This window comes from Ursus maritimus, unplaced genomic scaffold (assembly GCF_017311325.1).
Source record: "Ursus maritimus isolate PB19 unplaced genomic scaffold, ASM1731132v1 scaffold_14, whole genome shotgun sequence".
In the NCBI taxonomy this organism is placed as follows: Eukaryota; Metazoa; Chordata; class Mammalia; order Carnivora; family Ursidae; genus Ursus; species Ursus maritimus.
Window position 1 is genome coordinate 17652159 of NW_024423786.1, and position 24559 is coordinate 17676717.

At 35.8% G+C, this 24559-nt stretch overlaps 1 protein-coding gene across 1 annotated transcript in view; it reads left to right on the forward strand.

Moving 5' to 3' along the window:
• The first annotated feature begins 819 nt into the window (after nucleotides 1–819).
• CNTN3 (contactin 3) overlaps nucleotides 820–24559 on the forward strand; it is a 220621-nt gene continuing 196881 nt past the window's right edge. The window contains exons 1-2 of the mRNA XM_008703149.2: nucleotides 820–902; nucleotides 12238–12413. Coding sequence (XP_008701371.2) covers nucleotides 835–902; nucleotides 12238–12413 — 244 coding nt within the window. The 5' untranslated portion in view covers nucleotides 820–834. The remainder of the gene's footprint in view (nucleotides 903–12237; nucleotides 12414–24559) is intronic.

A 24559-nucleotide genomic window follows, 5' to 3' on the forward strand; every position in this document is an offset into this window, starting at 1 on the left:
GAATTCCTCCCATTTTACTGAGCATTCCAAGATAGGAGAGTAAAGAGTTTTCTTTTTTCTTTTCCCTGTGTATTTGTTTGGTTTCAGAAATGCTCTGGCAATGACTGTACAACTAAAGTAGTATAAGCGTTGTTGACGGCATTATGTCCTTCCTTTTTAAATTCATAGCACAAAGTCAGATTTTTGTTTTTGTGTGTATGTGGAAATTCTCAGACAATATTCGAGTTTTCTTCAGTAAAGTAGAAAACCTTTTAAAAGGCATTTCCTTAGGGTTGTACCCTTCTCTTCACTTGGTTGGTAATAAAGTGGAAATACCACCAAATGTTGAGTGTTTTGAGGCCAAAACAGAAAAAGAATATTGTCAACCTGCATGTGTGGCAGATTTTATGAGAAAGATCATGATCAGATATTCAACTAGTCTTGAACACAACTTTACTTCTGTAAGGAGCCTTATGACAGAAAGACCTTCTGCAATAGGATATTCACCAGTGAAAACTTAGGTAGAGTTTATATTATAAAAAGTAATTAGTACAGCTTTATTTATACTTCTAAGGAATTTTATGAATATGGCAATGTTTTTCAATACTCATTTTTCATTAGCAAAGCAGTGCCTGCAGCACACGTCGTGGATAAGGGAAGCAGTACTTGCTTTTTCTTCTTTATTTTTAAGAGCAGATACTGGTTGCTTGTTTTTCTTCTTTGATTCTAGAATGCAGCTTTTACAGTACCTTTCACTTATTGTGATTGTTTTTTTGGATGTCTCCCACCCATACAGGTGAGCTTCTCTTGCAAGGTCCAGTGTTTATCAGAGAGCCCAGCAACAGCATTTTCCCCATGGGTTCAGAGGATAAAAAAATAACTTTAAACTGTGAAGCAAGAGGCAACCCCTCACCTCATTACAGGTACAGTGACAAGTTTGCAAATCCAAATTAAGAAATAACAATGTGGCATTTGTGCTTTTTGTTTGTTTGTTTCAGTATATTCATGGCATCACTAAGAATACATGAAACAGTAGTTGTATGCTGTGTTCAACAGATCTCATACGTAAACATTTGGATCCATCTGTATATATTTGATTGATTATTCACTTTACAAGAGCACTTCTTGATTTACAAGAGACATGGTAGAATCTCTTAAATAAATGGTGTGTATTCACTTATTTATAGTGCAATTTAATGCACAAACATGTGTTTAAATGTAGTCATTGGAAGCATATATATCCATTGTGGGGATAAAATCAGATGTTCCAAAGGTATTTAGAAATCATAGTTTTTAAAAAAATATTTTTTAGCATTTTTACTTCTTTCTTTACCATTTTACTATGTGTTTGAAGATTCATTAAGTATAGAAGAATAAAATAACATTCTTACTAAAGTCATTTTAATTATTCTTGGAGAGAAGTTATATTTAATTTAGTAGGTTTTTGCATATAGAAGTATGCATTTTTCAGAGTACATGTGTAATACTTGTTCACTGAAAACCTTCAAACAATACAGAAAGGTATAAGGAAAAAAAAAGAAAAAAAATCTGAATTCCCATCACCTTAAGATAAAAATATTAACATTTGGGGGATGATGGTAGCTTATTTGGATGGGATGGGTATTTACTTTTTTAAAGAACACAAGATTAACAATTTTTACTTAGGTGTGCTTAGGTGACCCAATTTAATGAAGAAATGAATTATTTATAAAGAGCATATGCTGCTTTCATATAAGTGGCTACGAAAAAGTGCTTGAGGCACCTTGAAAACAACATGCTCTTTTGAATACTGTGAGCATTTGTCTCGAAAACTCTGTTTACAGTATTAGTTTCTTGGCAAAACCTTTTCTATAACCTGCAGAACAGGCATACTTCAGCCTATATTAATAAAATTCTAAGTGTTTAGAGTAGTCACGTAGATGGTATTGAACTTCTATTGTTTTCTTAATCCATGTAAGTAATAGAAGCCAACATTCCTCCTTAAACTGGGTCATCCTTGGGTTCAAAGGTAGACCTTTGTATTTTTGCATCGGGAAAGTAATCAAGATCAGTCTCTTCCAACAGTATTCAAAACATGCTTATTGAGCACCTGCTGTGTACTTGCAACAAAATAAACAATGATTCCAGCTTACTGGTTAGAACTGACAGAGGTGATAAAAAGTTTTCTCGCTGCCTCTTCCTCACCCTATAGAAATAAGAAAAGTATAACAGAAGATTAAAAAAAAAAAAAAACAAGAATCTGTATTTTATCAAATAGTTCAATTCATCAGACATAAGCAGAAGTAACATCTGAAAATATTTTCCTCTCTGGGGAAAAGTTGAACAGATCAACTTTAATAAGATGTTATCCTAGCAACATTTTCCCCCAGCATTTTCATAGGACATTCTAACATTTTCTAAATGCATCCATTTGTTTCTCCCTGGAACAGAAGATTCTCCTTTTAGATATGACCGTAATATGATAAAAGAGTCCATATGAATGACTCATCTGTGGGCTGTTTCTCTGCTGTCAGAAAAGTTGTATTCCTAGCATTTATCTTATGAATAATTTGATGATAAATGGGTTCAGCTGAAAAATTGTCATTAGATACAAGATTTTGTCAAACAGGAGTATATTTCTAAATGAAGAGTTTATGCTTGTAAAATTTTATTAAATAGCAAGAAGTCTTGAGCTCAGAAATCCAGAAATAGTCTTTCGTTGCAATCATTTCTTTATATATCGAGTATTTCTTGTAATGCCAGAGAGTGTGTTTTTAAGCATACTGACAACATGTATAAAATGTTGATGAAGAGGTCCTGCCATTTACAAAGTGTTTCTTATGTTTTATAATGTGGACTGCGATGCTGTATGTTGCAATTGAAACAAAATCTGTACATGAGACTAGGAGATATGTGACTTAAATTGGTTCATCTGTTTTATGTCTAATAAATGCAGAAATTTAACATGCTAGGTATTGTTTTAAAGTACTTTGGTTTGTAGCCAAATAGAGCAGACACTTTCATTATAGCTCTAAAGATTTTCTAAAGTTAAGACTTGTAACCAATATAAAGTTCCGCTTAAACTAAAGGTTTTTAGTCACTAGAAGTCAAGACCTTGAAAAAGCACAAGGGAACCTCTTTATGTTGTGAAAATATTAGGCTTCCCTATAACAATTCTGTTATTCATGTTATCTGTGTAAGCATTTATGCCGGTAGAGTAAATGGGAGTATAGAACAATGTAGGTTGTAATTATGACCTCATCTATTTAGACAATACCATCAGTTACAGCCTGTTTGTTTTTTTTTTTCCTTCTAGCTTTGGATGTTAATAGTCAGTCATGTAATGTTCCATAGTATTCTTTAAATATTTCAGAAGAAAATATGCTTGCTTATTCGTATTTTTTGCTATCTTTTAAAAACTACAGATAAATGGTATAAGCATGGAATAACATTGAAGACATAAAAATGGGGGTTTTCTTTTTTACATGAAATCAGAGAAACATTTGGTTCTTTGTAAGTATAAATATAAGCAGCTAGATAGATAAATAGATACCATGGAGGAAAATCACTGGTTCATGTGAAATTACAAGTTAAAGACAATCCAAATATGTTTCCCAAGATTCGGAATAAAGTGTAAGAGTGTTGGAAAAGAATGCCCTTCGTAAGCCCGAGCCTGTCTTGTAGACTGAGACGGACCTGTCTGATGGGAGATCTTTTCTTGGTTATCCCATTGGGTAAAAAGAACTCTTAATTGGTCATAGTAGAAATCCAAAAGTTCAGAAATTCTCAAGAGAAATTACTTGTGTTAGGGTTTAATTGAGAATTTTATTCTTTCTTTTGCATCTCCCCACCTAAGCCCCAAAGCCTGTATTTAAAGGTTAATTAGTATCCATTCTCATTGTAATTGCCGATGAAGCTGAAAGAGATTACCCTGAGGGAGTATTAATAACTTTTTTAAATGGGAGGGGCTTTCTCTGACTTTCATGGGGTTATAAATGTTCACCATTTGTTCAGATGAAAGACCCCAAATAAGAAGATCCCAGGTCACTTCTACTGATGTCAGTCAGCCTTTAAAGGAACCATGTATTGGTGGAGCTAGACAGGTTAAAATATGCAAATGCCTCTGGGGACCAGGCAAGTAACAGAGCTAAAAGAGGTGGGTGTGCCCTAAGAACATACAGATACTGTGAAAAATGACTGGAAACTCCAGCACTCAGCCACAAGCCTATTGAATGGTCATGACTACTTAGCAGCACTGGCTCCTGATTACCATCCAGATATCCCAGTCTAGTGTAACAAAAGCTTTTCAAGAGATCCTTTCAAATTCAGGTGTTTTCTCTTTGGATTCTCTCCTTCTAGTGTTGACTCTGCCTTTCTTTTTAGTTGTAATGTAGGCCAAAGAAAATAAGTCTTAGCGTAGACTGTGGCCCACATGGGTTTTACGTTTTCAACATTTAGTTTAGCTTGAGACTTAAGAGCTATGTTGTCCAACATGGTAGCCAGTAGCCAGAAGTTGGCCCTATAGATTTCGATCAGTTAAATAAAAAATATATTTGCTCAATTAAGGCAGCCTGCTTGCTTGCTTTTTTTAAAAAAGATTTTATTGATTTGAGAGAGAGAGAGAGCACGAGAGGGGGGAGGAGCAAAGGGAGAAGCATACTCCCCGCTGAGCAGGGAGCCCAACGTGGGGTTTGATCCCAGGACCCTGAGATCATGACCTGAGCTGAAGGTAGATGTTTAACCAACTGAGCCACCCAGGCACCCCTAGGCAGCCTTATTTCAAGTGCTGAGTAGGCATGTGTGGTAATACAGCAGCTAATAGCTGCTGTACTAGAAGGAACCGATGACCATTTTTATGCTTCCAGAAAGTTCTTTTGGATGGCACTGCTCTAGACTGACCCTTGAGACCATCACACTTCTGTTTATTCTCCTCAAAAGGAAATAACAACATTATTTTCTTCCAGCTCTATATGATAAGTAAACTATGTTAATAAAGTACAGTGTGAACAATATCAATATACAGGTTATAAGGACTAAATATCGTTGCAAAATATCATGTCCCCTGGCACAGTTTCTCCCTTTTTTAGTCATGGTTCCCTATAACAGAATTTACCAAAAGTCTACTAAATGCATTCAGTATAAGATAGAAAAGGAAAATAGACTAATTTCTGCTCACCATTTATTGAAAGAGTAAAATGTAAGGAAGTCAAGTCTGAGGTCATTTATTGTCTATATATACATAGTCACGTATACATGTATGTACACATACCACATAATACTGTACATTGTACCACATAAAGTAATATATGTGGCTCTATATATGTACTATATTTGTATATGCTGTATTTTCTACATGTACAATACAGAACATAGCATATGGACCGTGTATAATATACTTTATATTCTATGTAATATCTGATATATATTTTAATTATAATTTTTTATTATATGCAGTTTGTCTCTTACATGTATCTTGTTGCCATGTAAGATCTGATGTCAGTATTATTTCACTTTTATGCTTGCTTCAAGGCAAATAAGAGTTTTTATTCTTCTAAATTCTCTTGGCCCTTAAAGAGATAGAATCCTTTCTGCTGGATCAGTAGGCCTGATTCTCTGTGTTTTATGTTCATGCGCAACAAGTTTTAGCATCCTGATTTCTCCGGCTGATGAGTTCTGGTCCCCATACTCATCATCAGCCACTAAGAGCAATGAAATGTTCACATGGTTGGAATGATCGCTAACCATTAAAAAGTAAAGAATATCTATAGTGCCTGAGAGAAGCAGAGGGAGACAGCATCTCTTACAGGGCATTTTGAATTTGTCTGCATTACTGTCCCTCTCATGAAGCCTCTGTCTGCATTACTGTCTCTCTCATGAAGCCTCTGTCTGCATTACTGTCTCTCTCATGAAGCCTCTCATTAAGCCTTTTAATGTCCTCTGTGCTGGCTCCCGTGCTCCGATGCTGCCCATTGTACCCTGTGCCTACCTGTGTGATAAAACTTATCAAAATGAAATGTGCGATTGCCTTGGTAGGCTAGAACTCCCTTAAAGGTGAAGACAGTTTGTTCCTCATCCTTACCTTCCAATGCCTAGCAAATAGTGCCTGTTAAAGTGGAGCATGAAAAAAAAAAAAAAAAAGAATGAAGTTAATGGGGGAAAACAAAGCAAATTTGGGATTAGATCGTGTTTAGGAGTCAAGAATGTCATGAAGGATCAGAGGGTAAGAAGTGATCAATAGTATATTTCATAACATATTCTCAAGTTTGGATTGATTCCTTTTTTTGGCTCGTTTTTAAGACAGATCGCCCATGAAGTGACAAAGAACATGAGGCTTACTTATATCCTCCCCAAAGCAACTAAAAAAAGGGGGCATCCTTCCTGTTAGTGTCATCAAAATTTCCAAATGGTGTCAGAAAAAACGTGAAATAAAAAGATAGCTAGTAGTGTGAGCAATCGATAACCCAAGAAAAATGTAGAAGATAGATTTTGGATATCACAGATAGAAGTGTAAAAATTAATTTACATCATTTGTTCTTCTTGAGTTTTTGAAGTGGGATGAGGAGGAAGGAAAACACATAATGGTCAAAACCAAGTTTAATCAGTTGGGTCCCCTTTGTATTCTTAACTAATCACTGAGGCCGAGACATGGATTGTTTTGAGTGGCCGGGCCAGGTCACGTGAGGAGCAGCCTCTTCAAAGGAAGTGAGAGGGCACTGCTACCACAAAGAGCAAAAACGGATGCAGAGAAGGCAAGAACAGCAAACCTCTTCTGTAATTCTCGTAGGAATAATGACTGATAAGGCAATGACTGATCAATTTGAACCAGGCTATAACTCTGTAAACTGAAGAGTTGCTTTTGATCCCAGTAGTTTTTTTTTCCTTAAATATATATGCTTAAAATTTATCAATGAGTGAGAAATGGGAATCTATGTCATAAAACACATTTTAAAAACTTAATTTTTAAAAACACAGCATTGCAGTTTAACTCATTTATATCTTTGGCAATTATTGCTGAAGCCTAACTAGTTATTTTTGGATAAAGTATTGAATATGCAAATTCGAACATTCATTCTTTCAAGGGCTGCAATTATTCTCATCACTTCAGTAAACATATTAACAAACATTGCATTTGAACACAAATGCATTTGCTTATTAACTTGAAAGCCGCATCTAAAACCGCAAATTGCTTCTGTGATTAAATTCCTAATTTTCCTGTCAAACCCCAAATAAAGTATTGCCTGTTGATTTAACAAGTGTTTTGTGCGGGCTTATTTCCCAAACCTAGCCCCGCTCCCTAAAGATTTCAGTAAATTGTTTTGTTCTTCTCACTTTGTTTTATGTTGAAGTCTAACATGTGACATTTGTTTTTCACAAGCATATTGTTCGTATTTTTCCATTTTCCTGTGACCAGATTTGGTGCGATAGTGTAGATGTCCTGAAGAACATCACCTTTGTATAATCAATTGTGAGGTAAATTATATCCGGGGATTATTTTGAAAACTGCCTGAAGTCGCTCGATTTTGTTAGTTTCAGTTTCAAAGGGTGACAGTCTCTAACCTTGTTATCACGTTCTAGTGAAAGACCCTCTTTCAGGCTCTGTGCCTTAAATTATACTGACGGGATCAATCTATGCTAATATTCATGATTGCTGTTCATGCTGGTGAGGTTTTTGTAAGACTTGCCATCTCCTGTAATAACTAGTAATGTAAATAAATCATAACTAATAAGGTAAATGAAAATAAATATGCATTCTTTGCTCATCTTTGAGATGTTTATTGCTAATATAGATGACTACAGTGAGGGATGACCATATGGTCATGGCTAGGTTACTCCACTCGGGAAAATTCCATAAGCACCTACTGTGCACCTTCTATTATGGCTGATGGTGGGAACTCAGCAGTGACTGAAACAGTCATCGTTCATTGGAGATCATGCTTTCAAAGCACTTTTCAACTCTGAAAGTTTAGGCTTTTCATACTGGTTTAACTCATTGTATAAATCCATGTTCGCACACACACAGAGACACGCAGACACAAAGCCACACTCTTACACATAGTGTGTTCTTTGTATTAGAAGGCCATGATTCTTATACTCTCAGTCACTGATGATTTAGTGTATTTCCCAGGAGTAACAAGTATAGTTTTCATCATGAAAAAGTAGTAACTGCCAATTTTAATAGCTCCTATGTTATATTCAAAATTCAAAACCTATTGCCTCAAGGGCATGCACAATGTTTTAAAGAAATTGTATTAAAAAATGTTGAGGGAGAAATTGGCCATAGACTTCCGCCATTCCATTGAACAGGGCTTGCCCAGTTTCCTTACTCCACCTGCCCAGCCTCCCTCCAATGAGGAGATTCTAGCACCCGGTTGTAGAGAGCATGCAGATGAGATTGTAGGAGAAGTGGATTGATCAAATGCATGTTATCTCAGGAAGGCTAGCAGAATGTGAAGCCCAGGACTTCTCATTCCAGCTCCCAAGTTCTACTTATTGGCCCAGAGGCAAATTCACATATAACCTCCACACCAAGAAACGCAAGGGGATGAGAGCTCATTGCCTGAGAATCAGTAGATTTGTGAAATGTGAATATTAAATCATTTCTCACTTGTGGATTCTAAAAGCAAATCCTAATTTGTGTAGAATGAGCATTTGAACAATGAAGGCTGGCAGTGAACTTATAAGATCATTCAAGAGTGTTACAACATGATGATTATACAAAGGTGCTTAATCTTGTGACATTTACCACTGAGCTAAAGCTACAAGGTTAGTCTGTTTCTAGAGCACAATGTAAATGTTATAGGATTGAAACACTGTGTCTGCAGCCCCAAGAGCCATGGGGCTGTCTTCTTTTGCTCCAGATCACTGCATTACGCCTTTTGGAATGGAATTTGGGTATGCAAATGTTACTTTTATGAATTTTTAAACAATTTTGTCATTTCAAAAAGATTTCATTCCAAAACTTTAGAGTTTCTCATGAATTTCACATTTTGTTCATAAAAGTGGACATCTGCATTTTTTACAAAGAATTGTGAATGTACAAAACTAAAAGATAGTATCTACTTCTAAAAGCTTCCCAAATTCATGGCCTAAATGTGTCATTCACCTGTAATACTTTATGACTACATGTTGTGTTCATGAACTCTGAACAGCTGATTACAATTTACTGCCAAGAAAATTCATCTAATTTGTAGATTTATTGGACACATACTCTGTAAAAGGAGTATGTGTGTCTGCCTTCAGTTTTCCTGAATGTTTCTTGTACAGAGGAAAATCTCAGAAATACTTAGAAATCAGGCCCAAATATGAATATTTTGCATTGGGAACATAAGTATACTATTTTCTCAGGATATGATAATTTTTGGAATTTCAGACCCAGAGATTCCTTACACATTTCAGAGTTTAAATAAATACAGGCCTTTTTAATTCACATACTTTCAACAAGAGGAAAGACAATTAATGTTTAATAAGAGATTGAAAAATTTAACATCACCTCGGGATGAGGTCCAGTTAATGATGAATAGTGTTAAGAAGAGAAATAATTATATCACCTTGTTAAAAGAAAATTAACATTCTTTCGGGTATGTCATGTAAATCTTAGCTCTGAAGAGTTTGCAAAAGCAAAAGCACTCTTTTGGTGTAGCAAAAACATTTAAAAGAGAGTAGATTTTGCCTTTTCACATAATGAAATAATCTAGGGATTCAGTCTATATGAAGATTGAGCTAAAGGAAGTAAGAAACATTTATGCATAAAAATTTTTTTCCATTTTAGTTGTTTAGTCAAAGCTTTGGGATGATAGCTTTTAGATCTTAGACACTTACTGAAATAAAGTATTCTCCCACATACGTTATGATCTCTTAAATCTTTCCAGCTATTAAATAGGCAAGAAGAAGTGCTTCTCCATATTTTTATTTATCTTTACAATTTTCCGCATAGCCACTATACCTTTATTATTCATCAGCTAAACACAAAAGCACAATTTTCAAATGAAGCCATCAGGCATGCTTAGTCAGGCCATAAACATTCTAACTCTAGAGCTAAAATCCTTTTTTTCTGTACAAACTGTATTTTGTAGGTAACAAAAACACCAGTACCCTTTGTCATGAGAGTCTATTCAAAAGTATGTGAGATTATCTACATCTTTTCTGGTTTGAGCTTAGAGAAGTTTTTCCCACTGCAAGCGTAGAGTTGCCCAGAAACTGGCAAACCATTTCAGCTTAAAAATTCAACCCACCCACTTGTGCTTTACTTTCCTCTTTATTCAGGCCCAGCGTGTGTGGGACTACGTCTTCCCATGTATTTGTCTGCATGTGCACCTGCCTGAGAGTTCACTGAAACGTGGGGCTAAACTGGTACATTTGTTAATTCCCTATGGCTTCTATTATTAAAACTCTATTATGTAATATTCATATACAGAAAATGATATAAACATATAATCTAGTGCAATGATCAGCATCCATATAACCACTCCTCAAGAAATAAAACAAAAAAACTGAATTTCCTATTATTTACCCCCTTTAACTTACCCCACTTTCTCTCTAGGAGAGCTTTAAAATACTTTAAAGTGGAGGTTTATCACTTTCATGTGTTTTAAAACTTTATATGAATGGTATCAAATTGTGTTTTATAAAACATTTCATGATTCTTTATGAGACTTTTCCATACTAAATTTATACATTTTCACAGCTAATATTTCATTTAACTTTTCATACTTTTATTTGTGATAATGTTAACATTTCATGTCTTTATTTGCTTTTAGAGCATGTAATATGTTCAGGTTAAATATTTTATATATTAATACAACATTTTTTAAATGGCACATGACATGATAAAAGGACTGTGAGCTAGAATTCAGATGAGGACTACTTCTGATCCAACAATGAAGTATTTGGGAACAGTTGACATCTCACTCAACTTTTTTATCAAAATCCTCATCTATAAAATGAGTATTAGATTACAGACCTTCTCAAAGTTACAAAGAGCAGCTGAGATGATCGTTGTTATAATACACAAAAATTTATAGAACTGATAGTGGTTTCTTTTTTACTATAAAAATTAAGTCTTCTAAGAGGTAGATGGCTCTAATTTATACAATGGATTTGTTCTGGAGACTATGGGATATTTCTGAGTTTTTAAAGGTGAAGTCTACTTTGATGTGGCAAGTATACTCATTGTTTAAAAACTGATTTTTCTGGGGCACCTTGGTGGCTCAGTCAGTTAAGCCTCCAATACAGTTCAGGTCATGATCTCAGGATTGTGAGATCGAGCCCCACATCGTGTTCCACATTCAGCAGAGAGTCTGCTTGAGATTCTCTCTCTCCCTCTGCCCCTCCCCCTGCTCGCTCTTCTTCTCCCTCTCAAATAAATAAATCTTTTAAAAAAGAACTCTGGTTTTTCTGTTTAAAAACTCTTGTTTAAAAACCAGCATCTTTTCTTTTTCCTTTTTTCTTCTGGCTTCCCATTGATAGATATGGCTCTGGGGTTAGTGCCTTTACTGTGTGAGACCGCCTAGGTGGCATTTAGGGTCTTTTCCCGCAGTGTACCATTTAGTAAATAGCGTGGTGATGGCTGAGAAGACTGGAGAGTGTCTCAGGGATGGGTATTTACCCAGACAAATTGAAATGGATAGTTGAGCACTTATCCAATTAATTTATTAAATGTGCTCAGTCAGTCTGAATAAATCAAAGAAGTGTGCTCTTCCCCCCCTTCATCGGCAACATGAGATTGGCTTGAAGCACATGAGGTAATTACCACCACTTTCTACTTCATCTTTGCCGCTACAGACCAAGTCTCATTTTCCCCCTAGTCAACAAATTATTCTCCCCTCTTCAGAAAACAGTGAAAAATCTTTAACTTCTAGATGCTATTCTGTTGTGCTTTCTACTATGCTTGAACCTTTGTTTCTGATAAATGGGTCATGTTTGAGCTTCAGATACGTCACAATGGAATGATATATTTATTGCCTTTTATTTGTAAGAGAGGTGATGTTTAAAGTGAATTTTATAGGGGCGCCTGGGTGGCGCAGCCGTTAAGCGTCTGCCTTTGGCTCAGGGCGTGATCCTGACGTTATGGGATCGAGCCCCACATCAGGCTCCTCCGCTATGAGCCTGCATCTTCCTCTCCCACTCCCCCTGCTTGTGTTCCCTCTCTCGCTGGCTGTCTCTGTCAAATAAATAAAATCTTTAAAAAAATAAATAAATAAATAAAGTGAATTTTATAATGTGGGTTTTTTTTAACTTAAATATACAAAGAGGGGAAAAACCTTGACATTTGTTTTACAGATGGCAGCTGAATGGAAGTGATATTAACCTGAGTATGGAATATCGTTATAAGTTGAATGGAGGAAATCTCGTGGTTATTAACCCCAACAGAAACTGGGACACAGGAAGTTACCAGTGTTTCGCAACAAATTCACTTGGAACAATTGTCAGCAGAGAAGCTAAGCTTCAGTTTGCCTGTAAGTTTATGTTCACAATGTCTAGCAAGTTCAACGTTTAAAAAAATTAACTGAGTTTGTGTGGTCATTTTGGATTTCAGAAACAATACGTGGATTTTATTAATTGAATAAGGAGGTTGAGGAACGACTCAATACCATCGTTTTGATCTCTAGGTACTGTACAAATCAGAGCTTAAAATATGTGTGGGTGTGTTTTCCATTTTACTATTTTTGTAAGGATCCTGAAAAAGAACCCAGTTACGATTATGTTTATTGAGTAGCTACCCCGTGTCTTCTGTAACTGTATTTGAACTGAAAAATTTTGAAAATGAAAGAATTGTCAGACATGGTCCTTGCTCTCACAAAACATTGAAATTAAAGAATTAAATTTGACAAATCTGAAAATATTTAAGGAACAAAGACAATCAAAAAGAAAAGAATGTGACATCTTGTTGACCTCTCTTGCAGTTTCACCCAGCTCACAGTGACCCTTGGGGCAACCCTCACTCACACCTGGCTCTGGAAGCCGACTTTGTACCAGTGTTAATTGGGCCTGGGTGAACTCGTGGCCCAACCTAAGAAAATCACATTCTTTCTCCAGGGAATTTAGAATAGGGACCAGAGACCTCATTTAGTTTTTATCTTCCTGATATATCTTTTGACTACCTTTTACTTTTTGTTTCTTCTCACTAGATTCTCTTCCCTTGTTTTAGCTGTATATTTTGTATGTAATGCATTATCAGGATTATCTTGGTTCTGGGGTTTCTCTTAGTTCTTTATACCTCAGTAATTCTGAAATTGGAATGCATGTGTTCTTATAATGTGGTAGTATTCTCCCTTCACAGCCACAAGCCATTAATAAATTGATGAGGTGTCATTTAATGCATGGCTTATTCTCTAGCTTTCTGTTTTTATAATGACAATGGTTGGCTTTGCTTTTGATACTATTTTCTGCATGCTCTGTTTTTCATACTTACTTGCTCTTTCCATAGTTTTCACTGTGTTTTCCTCTGTGAACAGTGTTTCTGGTTCTCTGATTTAAAGCTTTATCTTCCTTGGGTATTTTGAAGGCTAGATGTTAGATTTATATTATGCGAATTTAAGTTTGCTTGTAAGTTTACCAAGGTGTTTTGTATATACTTCTCTAGTAACCATAATTTTAAATCTAAATTATCTTTCCAGAGTCTCTCCATTTTAAAACAAGTTCAGTTTCTTTTTTCCCCTTACTGTATACTTTGCTGTCTTGGTGATATTTAGGGTCATTGATTTAAATTCTAGTTATGCCATTTTCACACATATGCCATTTTCACATACACACACACACAGCATACATATGTATTAGATATTATGTATCTGTGCATGTTTTTGTGTGTGTATATATAATAAGTATACATATAACATTTTTCTCATGAATAATTTTATATGTACATATTGTTTTTAACCAGAATTTTGCCAGAATCAATGAGATATCAATGTTTTACCTAGTTGCATTGCCAGCCACAAGACCTCTTCCCATTCTTGCATTCTAATTTTTTGATTTCTCAATTTTTAAATATTTAACAGTTAATAAGTTACTTTTAAAAATATAACTATGTTTTATCCTCTTGGATTTTAAAGAATGTCATTGTATTGACTTAAGTATGAAGATACCTTTTTGGTTGGTACAAAGGTTGGATCCCAAACTGCCAAAGAATTCCAATGTGGTGTTCTGTTGCCTTCTGGAATTAGTGTTGCTGAACACAAGTCTGGGGTCAGAATCACTTCTATTTCTTGGGAGCTCATCACCAACTCCTTTTTTGTTTGTGTTTTGTCTCACATGTTGGTTGCATATGAGATCATTTCTTCTTCATCCCTTTGGTTAAAAACATGGATATTTCCAGCATACAGCTAGGTTTAGCTCTCTTTTAATTTACTTTGCTTAGAACATGAAAAATAAGTTTATCATACTTGCATATTTTGTACACAGTTCTGGAAATTTTCCTTCTTTTATATCTTTTAGCTTTATGTGCGATTTATTTATATTTTAAAAAAGCACTGATACTCTGTATCTTGGATTTTTTTTTTTGTCCTATTTCTTGAAATACTCTTTATCTCATGCTGTTCTTTCCTATGAATTTCTGTTCCTGATTCACTGAGGCCACATCTATTTGTTTTCTTTTGAAGATATAGTCAGTTTTCTGAAATGCTCCTTTGGATCCACAGGCAGTCTTTTTCCTACTCCCATTTGGTGTTTTCATTTTTATGCTTAAAATTTTCAATGTACTCTAAAGCAAATTTTATCCAAAGCCCACCTTTATCAACAGGTGATGTCAGGGGATTACCCTGGCCCTGCTTGCTTCTCTACATGAAGAGGTTGGGTTCTCTTCTCAGATCTGTAGGAGACTGTACAGTTCCCAGTTCAACTCCCTATTTTAGGAGTCTTTCACCAAATACATTATTCCTTTTATACAGTGGTATTTTTCTATTACAGGTTCTTGATACCTTGTAATATCTGAAAAAGTATAATTAACTTAAAGACTTCTTTTCCCTCTGTCTGTCCTTCATAGAGAGTATGGCTTGTTTGGAAATACTTCTAAAATTATATCATGCCTCTTCCAGTCTTCCCCTACTTGCTAGCCAGTACTTTATAGGCAAAGTGGGATAAATTTGTTAAGTCTGAGATTTTATTTATCCTGCTTACAAGCTAATAAGTTGGCCTGCTGCTGTTTCACGGATGCTAGCAGAAGACACCATGTTCCTGGGTCAGTGACAAAGAGCTTTATTACGCACAGCACAGCAAGGAGCATGCTTTAGTTGCCCTTGCCCTCAAGTCCCACAGAGGTGATCAGATACGGCTGGGGTAGACACCACAGCCACAGCTGAGGAACACTGGGCTTAGAGACCCCACCTCTTTTATAGCAAGCAATAAGCAACCTGCCCTTCAGTTTAGAAGAAGACATTACCTTATCCCTTGTTGCTCTCTGCAGACCCATCCCTGAAAAATGGGCCTGCATTAGAGTGACTGGACCTTTCAGTCTTCATTCACTTACTAAAAACTGTGAAAAAATTGTCCGTTGTTTGTTTGTTTGGCACTGTCCTTGAGTTTCCTACTTGGGATGCACCTTGCCAGGATCCATGTGGTGAATGAGAGATGAAATATCTTTTGACCTTCGCTGGGAATTCTGTCTTTCATAAAGAAAACCCAGGATGTACCATTTAGTTCCTTGGGTTCCCCCCCCCCCCCGTCTGTCTTCATCTGCCTCACAAGTTTTACTGGTCCTGACACTTGGGCATGAGATTGCTTAGCAGTCTTTGATGGACAGTGAGATTCTTTGGTTTGGTTTGCTTTTGCAGTTGGCAGGGGTGGGGGCAATTCATAAGTGTTTTGGGAAAGTTACAAGAAGGAATTTTGGGTATTCTTAAGCCTCATGCCACATTAGATTGGAAAGGTAAAAAATGTATTTTTAAATTCATATAGTTGAGATCTAGGTTTCTGGTAAAGAAACCAAAGACATTGGGAAAAGAAGTGGGGGATATTTAACACATCAGAGATTTCAAATCACCAGTTATAAGAGAGCACTGCTTTAACTTGGCAGCCTTGAAGGGACGTGATATATTAACTAAAGAAGGAATTAGGATCAAAACTCTTGTACTGGTAAGATGCTCATGACTTCACGGGAATTTTGACTGTCTTTGCTGCAGGCAAATGGATGGTAACATGTTGATACTGAAAAGTGTCCTAATTGTTCACTATATGTCTCCTCTCTTGATTATGTTTGCATGCTTAGTAATACTTTTCGTTTCTATCTATCATGGAGAAAATATTTAAAATGTGCTTCATGGAAAAATAAGTAAATGAAAGTATAGTCAAGGTACCACTTTTGAAGCTGGTGAAAATGCAAAGAAATTTTATCTTAATTTTCAAGTTGCTTGAAAATAGCGTTTGTAATAAAATCAAAGTGAAAAGGCCATTCATAATTTTAAAAGTCTGCTTTTTGTAGTCAGTCTCAACCCCTACTAGTAGATTATTTGTGGAACAGTTAGGAAATCTATGAAAGGGAGAAATATGTAAAGTGATGTAATGTTTGAGTTAGCAAGCTTTCTCAATTATTTGCTGTTATGTTACATTGTATAATTTTTGATACCTGCTTAAAGTATTTGAAAATATTTTTCCAAATTCTTAATTCTGATCACAGCAGGTTAGGATAGTATCTCCAAATTCCTAGATATCTTTGCTTTATTAATAATTAGTTTTATTTGTCTTATTCCTGAATTTCTTGTAATTCTTTATTAAAATGTTTTTATTTTGGCCATTTTGTGGTGCAGTATATTTTTAATCATGAATTATATTACACATGCAAGTGGCACTGGAGAAATTGTAAAGAATGTCTGTGTAGCCACCACTTAAGATTTAAAGCATTTGAAGTTCAATTAAACCTACCTGCTAACTCACCCTCCTGACATTTCTTTCACTTGCTTCCCCTCTCAATAGGTATTCCCTATTCTGAATTAAATGGGTTTTTTATCCTTTGAATATACATGTGTGTTTTTCTAAACAATGTGTTAAATTGTTTTACCTTTTTAATCTTTTAAACTTTTATACGTCGGCATCATACAGTGTGCATACATCTATGACATTTTTGTCCCCTCGACGTTATGTTTGTGAGTATCTTGGCTACATCCTTGCCAGTGCTTATTGTTCGATTTTTTAATTTGTGCAAATCTAGTGAATATAAAATTGCATTTCACTGTGGTTGAATTTGCATTTCTGTGATTATAATGATGTTAAGCTCCTTTTCTATGTTTGGTGACCATTTATGTTTCTGTGATCTAGATTTTTTGGGGGGGGGAGGCAGGAGTTCTTTGTACACTTTCAATTAATCATCTTCTTTTTAGTGGCTAGTTTTGTTCTTTTTCCCTTGATGCTGTGAAATGATGAACAAATGTTCTTCATTTTGAATTAAAGTATCAGTCTTTTTCTTTATAACTTATGTTCTCTTATGAGTTGTTTAAAATTTTTTCTCCTTTATTCTGAAGAGACTTATTCTGAAGTCTCCTAAATGTACTTATAAAAGTTTCATGTTACGCTCTTTATATTTAAGTCTTTAATTATAGGGAATTGATTTTGTATATCATGTGAGATAGAAGGACTCATTTATTTTATTCTAATATGGGAAGTCAACTTAGCAGCCCAGTTGATTGAAGAGTCCATTCTTAACCAGCCAGAATGCAATGTATGATCATTGTCTTTGGTTTCATTGGACGTGTTTGGAGAATTATATTATCTGCAAATAATGAGAGTTTTTGTTTCCTTATCAACCCTTGCATCTTTTATATCTTTTTATATGACTGCACTTTCTCTAGCCTAATACAGTGTTAAGTACTTTGATGGTGGATATTCCTATCTTTTGATTTTAAAGAAAATGAATTAAGAGTGACATTTCACCACTTGGTATGATATGTCCTATAGATTTTGTAAATGCTCTCTATCAAGTTAAGGCAGATCCTCTCCAGGTTAGTTTTTATCATGAATGCTCTATTCTTTTTAGTGCTTTTCCTACTTTTACTGGGATATTCATGTTGTTTTTCTTCTTTAAACTGTAATGTAGTAAACAATTTTTAATATTAACCAACATTCTATTCCTGGGTTAGTTTCATCTTGGCTTTTATGTAAGTTTTTTTAAATAACTGGATGTTAGGTGTTTGCCAGTATTTTATTTTGCATTTTTGCATATATATTCATATAGGAGATTTTCTTTATATATTCTCTTATACTATCCTTTCTTTGCCTTTAGTATCAAAGTTATGTTCACCTCTAAAAATGTGCTGGAGAGTATTTCTTATTTTTATATTACCTAGAAAAATTTGAGAAATATTTGAATTATCTCTTCCTTGAATAAGAAGTATAACTTAAGGGGCTCCTGGGTGGCGCAGTCGTTAAGCGTCTGCCTTAGGCTCAGGGCGTGATCCCGGTGTTCTGGGATCGAGCCCCACATCAGGCTCCTCCACTGGGAGCCTGCTTCTTTCTCTCCCACTCCCCCTGCTTGGGTTCCCTCTCTCGCTGGCTTTCTCTCTCTCTGTCAAATAAATAAATAAATAAATAAATAAATAAATAAATAAATAAATAGAAGTATAACTTACAAATAAAACCACCTGGGCTTGGAGTTTTCACTGAGGAAATATTTATCTATTGAGTGAATCTTTTGAATAGTTCTAGGAGTAATCATATGGTCTTTTTATGCAAAGTTGTGTTTTTTCTAGGAATTTCATCCATTTTTTCATGTTTTCTAATACATTGGCAAAAAGTTGTATCAAAACATTTCCTTTTATTATCATTCTTATCTCTGCTTTATCTGTATGTACATTCCCTGTTTCATTCTAAGTACTATTTCAGTACTCTTTTTAATCAAACTTGTCAGAATGTGGCATTACTGTTCACTTTTGAATCTTTGTATTTCGTTCATTTTCTTTTTATTGCTCTTTCCCACTTCTTAGATTATTTCATTTTTCTTTTTTTAATCACTTAAGTTATATGGTTTTTTCCTACCACTCTTCTGTTCTAATACAAATACGTGTAGCTTTAAATTTTCCTGAAATCATAGTTTTAGCTGTCATCCAGGGTTTTGACATATAGCATGTTTATTATGGTCCAGTTCTGCAAATGTTATAATTTCATTATGATTTTCTCTTGGATCTGTGAGTTATCAGATATGTGTTTTTGAATTCCCAAACATAATGAAGTTTTTCTAGTCATCTTTTGTTACTGATTTTTTTTTTTTTTAAGATACTATTTATTTGCGAGGGACAGCACTTGAGCGCCAGAGAGGCATGAGCAGGGGTTGGGGGACAGATGGGCAGAGGGAGAAGCAGGCTCCCCAGTGAGCTGGGAGCCCAACATAGGGCTTGATCCCAGGACCCCAGGATCATGACCTGAGCCTAAGGCAGATGCTTAACTGACTGAGCCACTCAGGCACTCCTTGTTACTGATTTCTAGCCTTAGTGCTCCATCGATCAGAGCAGTGTTCTCCATATGTTCATTGGGTTAAACTTGTTAATTGTGTTGCTGAAATTGTATATCTCATTACTGATGCTTTATCTAATCAATCAGCTTCATACAATAAGAAATTGCTGTTTATCCTAGAATTTCTGTATTTTTGCTTTGTGTATTTAGTGAATTATTGATGTATAAAAATTTATAATAGGAATATTTTTGGTTAACATAAATTGACCAACTATCCCTAATAAATTGTTTGGCTTAGAATTTAGGTGTTAATATATTAATATTGCTGTATTAATGTATTTGATTTTTTTTGTTTCCTTCTCTTTGTTTGGACTGATTGAGAATTTCTTCCCCCCTCAGTAACATTGAAAGCTATACACCTTATTTTTTTTTTCTAGTAATTGCCCTAGAAATTTCAGTATGCATGTTTAACAAAGTCTACAGTTAATCAATATCTCCAACAATAGAGGACTTTGCAGTATTTTAAACTATATTACTTTTCTCCAGAATACTGTATTATTGTTATCAAATATTTTTGTTGAAATTTTTAATGCCATGAATTAGACATTACTGATCCTGTTCCTTTTCTTTTCTAGTTTTTCTTTCATATCAGAAATAAATAACATGGGGCGCCTGGGTGGCACAGCGGTTAAGCGTCTGCCTTCGGCTCAGGGCGTGATCCCGGCGTTCTGGGATCGAGCCCCACATCAGGCTCCTCCGCTATGAGCCTGCTTCTTCCTCTCCCATTACCCCTGCTTGTGTTCCCCCTCTCGCTGGCTGTCTCTATCTCTGTCAAATAAATAAATAAAATCTTTAAAAAAAAAAAAAAGAAATAAATAACATAAGCATACACAATCTTCCACATAGTTTTTTGTTTGCTTTTTTATATTTTTTGTTTGTTTTTTAAGGAAAACTTCAGGCTTTTGCCCATATCCTGCTTATTTCTCCTTTCCTAAAGGAAGCTACTTTCAACTCTTTGGCTCTTGTGATATTTATCTCATTTTTTAATAAACAATTTGCTTGTATTGCTACTTCCTGATTTTTTTTAGTTTTAAGCAGTACTCGACTATCACATCTGATGCTAGAACAGTCTCATACCGCCACCACAGCGATGTGAGGTTGCCTTTTTAAGAGGTTTATGAAATACAGCATTTTTAAAGTCATAAGTCTTACAAAACACAGAATTAAAAATAGGGAAATCTATACTTTATTCCACTTACTGTACTCTAACTGGATCGAGTTTAGCCAGTCAGTTGTCAAGCCAGTCCTCATCTAAAGCTCTACACAGTGAATAAATATTTCACCTGCTTTTGTTTGAAACTGGGGGTCTGGGAAGAAGCTAATTGCCAGTTGATTAATATTTGAATATGCGTTAACTTAGGGCATGTTATCATATGATTTTATTAGATCAAAATTTGAAGTTGGTCAGTATTCAGTATTTACATGATGTTGACTTTGTAAATGATAATTCAGAGCTGAGTTTTGTAGCAAAGTATAATTACTAATCATTTCTTTCTTTTGTGCATAATTTTTCTTTTCCCACAAATTAGTAATCTTATTTTTTTTTTTTTTAGTTTCTTGATTTTTCTGTGGTTTTATACTATGTCATCCAAAATTTTGGCTAGCTTTCTCAGTGTCCTCTCAGATATGGAGATGTATCAAATCGTTCGTTCGTTTAATCTTCTTGAAGAAATCTGTTCTGGAGGTCTTTGAACACTTTCACTGAGTTTTTAATACATGCTGTCTTACGTTTGCAGTTTAAGAGACTTTTTGTACCTGAATTTCCTCCCTCTTTTTCTAGTTTAATAATTGTAATCTTTTTCAAAAAATATGAAGGTATGAGTGATGGTTTTCTTTCTTTATATGTTCTTACCCTGTATGAAGTGTTTTTCCCAGGTAGTTTCATTTCTATTTTATGTTGGTCAGTTTTTATCTTTCAAATAAGATTTTTTTTTGCATACATCTGGTGATTTTTGGTCGTTTGCACAGACTTAAGGTATGGGGAACTAACACCTTAACAGAAATCTCCATTTTCATGGTGGACCTTGTTACTATGAGCTTAACAATACAGCGCTCATTTCATTAGGAGCCCCTTACTATCAGGGCTTTTAGTTCTTCCCTTTTGGGTAAGTAGGTCAGGTTCCCCAGAGGGAAAAGAATCCGATTTTCCCCCTAGATGGCAATAGCTGCCACTAGTATTCTGGGAGCCTGGTGGGAGAAGAGGCCTAAGGGATTGCAGTGTCCAGGATGCATGTATTTATTTAACCCACCTGTTTCCTCGCAATATGCATCACGAGATCTGCCGAGTAGTGTCTAGTCAAGACACCATGTGTTTTACCCCCTTTAGACAATAAGCCTCTCCTCTGGTGTGGAAAGGAACTTTGTTGGTTGTAGGGGGAGGACATGTGATCTGGGTACCTGCTGCTTAAAATTCTTACGTTACCACCTCCTCCACTTCATTTCCTTTTCCAGTTGTGCCTGTTACCTCCATTCCTAAGCATTTTGAAGATTCCACCTACAAATCAACTCATTTCTAAGCTTTTCTCCACTATGAGCCTAAAAGTCCTCTTTCTCTATTATGCGAAACCAGTTAAGCATCATTTCTGCTTTCTGGCTTCTACAATTGTATTGCACTTTACTATTCTGTTTTCCTGTCTTTGCAAGTTTGGGCCTTCCAAAAAATACCTCTACGTTGAAAGTAGGTCCTGGTTCGGGTAATATCTCAGAGGAAGAGAGAAATCAGATATTTCTGTGCTTTCTCTAGAATCCTTATTGTTATTTCACACAATCAAGTGTTTTTTTCAAAGTACTCACATGTTCACTATGTCCTTTGTGCGCCCTCTTTCTTGTATCTGGGCTCGTTTTTCTTCTTTGAGTTCTGTATCTTTTAGAAATCTATTTAGTTATGTTTCTGTCGGTGGTCAGTGCTATTTTGTCTGCTCTTTTCCCCATTGGCCTGAAAGTGTGTCTATTTGCCCATGTTCTTCAAAAAATAATTTCAATGCAGAATGTACTGCTACAGATGCTCTGAGACTGGCGCCAGACTGCGTGGGTTCGAATCCCACCTCCACTGCTTACCAGTTATGTGACTTTGGACAAATCCTGAGCCTGTTTGTGTTTCCGGTTCTTCATCTGTACAGCGAAGATGAGCAGTAGAACTTCCTTCATCAGGTGTGGGGTTTACATGAGCTAAAGTATGTCAAGCACCTGGAGCAGTGCCCAGCACAAAACGTGTGCTGTTCAGGGATCAGTTGTTTTCATTGTTACACAATTCTAGGGTATGATTCCTGAATCTTGGGATGCATGTCTTATGGCAACTGAAAATTTTTCAGCAGGTATCTTCCAGTTTTGTTTATCCCCATGGCAACTCTACTCCTTCTGGTTTCCTTTTGAATATATTTTGAAATTTCTCATTCTCTCCTACATATCTATTAACTTGCCTGTCATGTTTTCTATCCCTGTCTCTCTTTGCAGTGTTCATAGCTACTTAGTTCTAGCCTGCATATCACTAATTAATCTCTGCCTAATTTACTATTAAACTATCCTTTGAGTTTTTTAATTCTAGTGTTTGTATTTTCCCTGTCTAGACATTCTATCTGGTTCTTTTTTTTATGTTCCTGTTCTCTATTCAGAGCATTTTGTTTTTCCTGATGGTTTGACATGCAACCTCATTTTTTCTTTATTATTTTAATTGTTTAAAGTCTTAAGCATTTAGATATTCTTTCATAATGTTTTATTAGCTCAGGATATTGTTAACCTATGATTTGTTGGTCTGTTGGGAATATAAAAATATTGTTTATTTTTTTAATGTGAATATGATCTTTTTTAAAAGATTTTATTTACCTATTTGAGAGAGAGAAAGAAAGAGAGCACAAGCACAGGGGTGGGAGAAGGACAGTAGGAGAGGGAGAACAGACCTGAGCCTGAGGCAGCCGCTTAACCAGCTGAGCCACCCAGGTGTCCCATGATGTGCATATGATCTTTTTTACTTACCCAGACCAACGTGAGACTCTCCTTAGCCTTGGTTTAAGGAGCTTTTATTGCTTTTGCCAGGAACCTCACGTTGCCACAAACCTCAGGGATATAACCAACCTGGGAACAATTTTATTTTAATATATTGGTTCTATGTAGCCCAACACAAACAGTCAATTTTCACTATTTATGGTAGTTTTGTTCTATAAAGTCACTGTTAACACTGAATTAACGAATATCAAACCATTGCTCCTCAGGGAAATACAGGGTTAGGTTCCTGCAAACCTCTGGTCATAACAATATCATCAACCAATCAATACATAACCTTGTTTTACGTATGTTTCTGTTTAAAGGAATCTTAGGTAATGTACATTGTTGATTTATTAACGTTAAACTCACGGTCCAGAACTCTGTTCCTCATGCTTGAACAAAGCTTTTCTAACACACCAATTTTTTTCCATGCAGCACAGCACAGTTTCCTTACGCATGAGAACACGAGATAGATTTCAGCACTATGCTTGGGGTCCGTTTGAAGCAGGGAGGTCAACAAAAAGCGCATGAACGCAAAAACCGTAGCACTAAATATCCAGAAAAAAAGGCTGCTTGCTTCCAGGAGGAGGCTGACACAAGAAGGCAGAGCTTTGCTTGTTCACCCTCAGCTGAGACTGTGCACAGGACGTGCCTCAAATTTTACACCACTTCACTCATGTCTTCAAATGACTGCAGAGGTGCCACGAATACTGATTTGGGCTTGACAAGTAAATTTTAGGGAGTAGATGAATTTAGAAATATGAAATTCACAAATGATAAGGGTCAACTCTATGTTAACCGCATGTGAAATCCCACACTGGGGGAGGTGTAGGTCCCACATCATGAATTCTTCGTTGAAATATCTTAGCCCCGCAAACCCCTCCCCCCCATAGCCTCCCCCATTGAGAGAGAGAAGGACAAGCTAACTACCTAGTCCTTTCCCTGGGTCCACGAAAGGGGTTTAGCCGTGAGTACAGCCCTGCACTTGTGTAGCTGTGTATGAAAGAGCTTATTTCCAAATGGCCACTTTCTAGGCCCCAAACCTTATTTCCTGTTTCCACATGGGAAGTTCAACCTAAGCTCCCAGATTGCCAAGTCTAATGCTCTCATTGCCCGCATCCTCATTCCACTGTCCTGGCAACCCCAGCATAAGCTCTAGAATTAATTTCTCTGCTTCTCAGCTTAC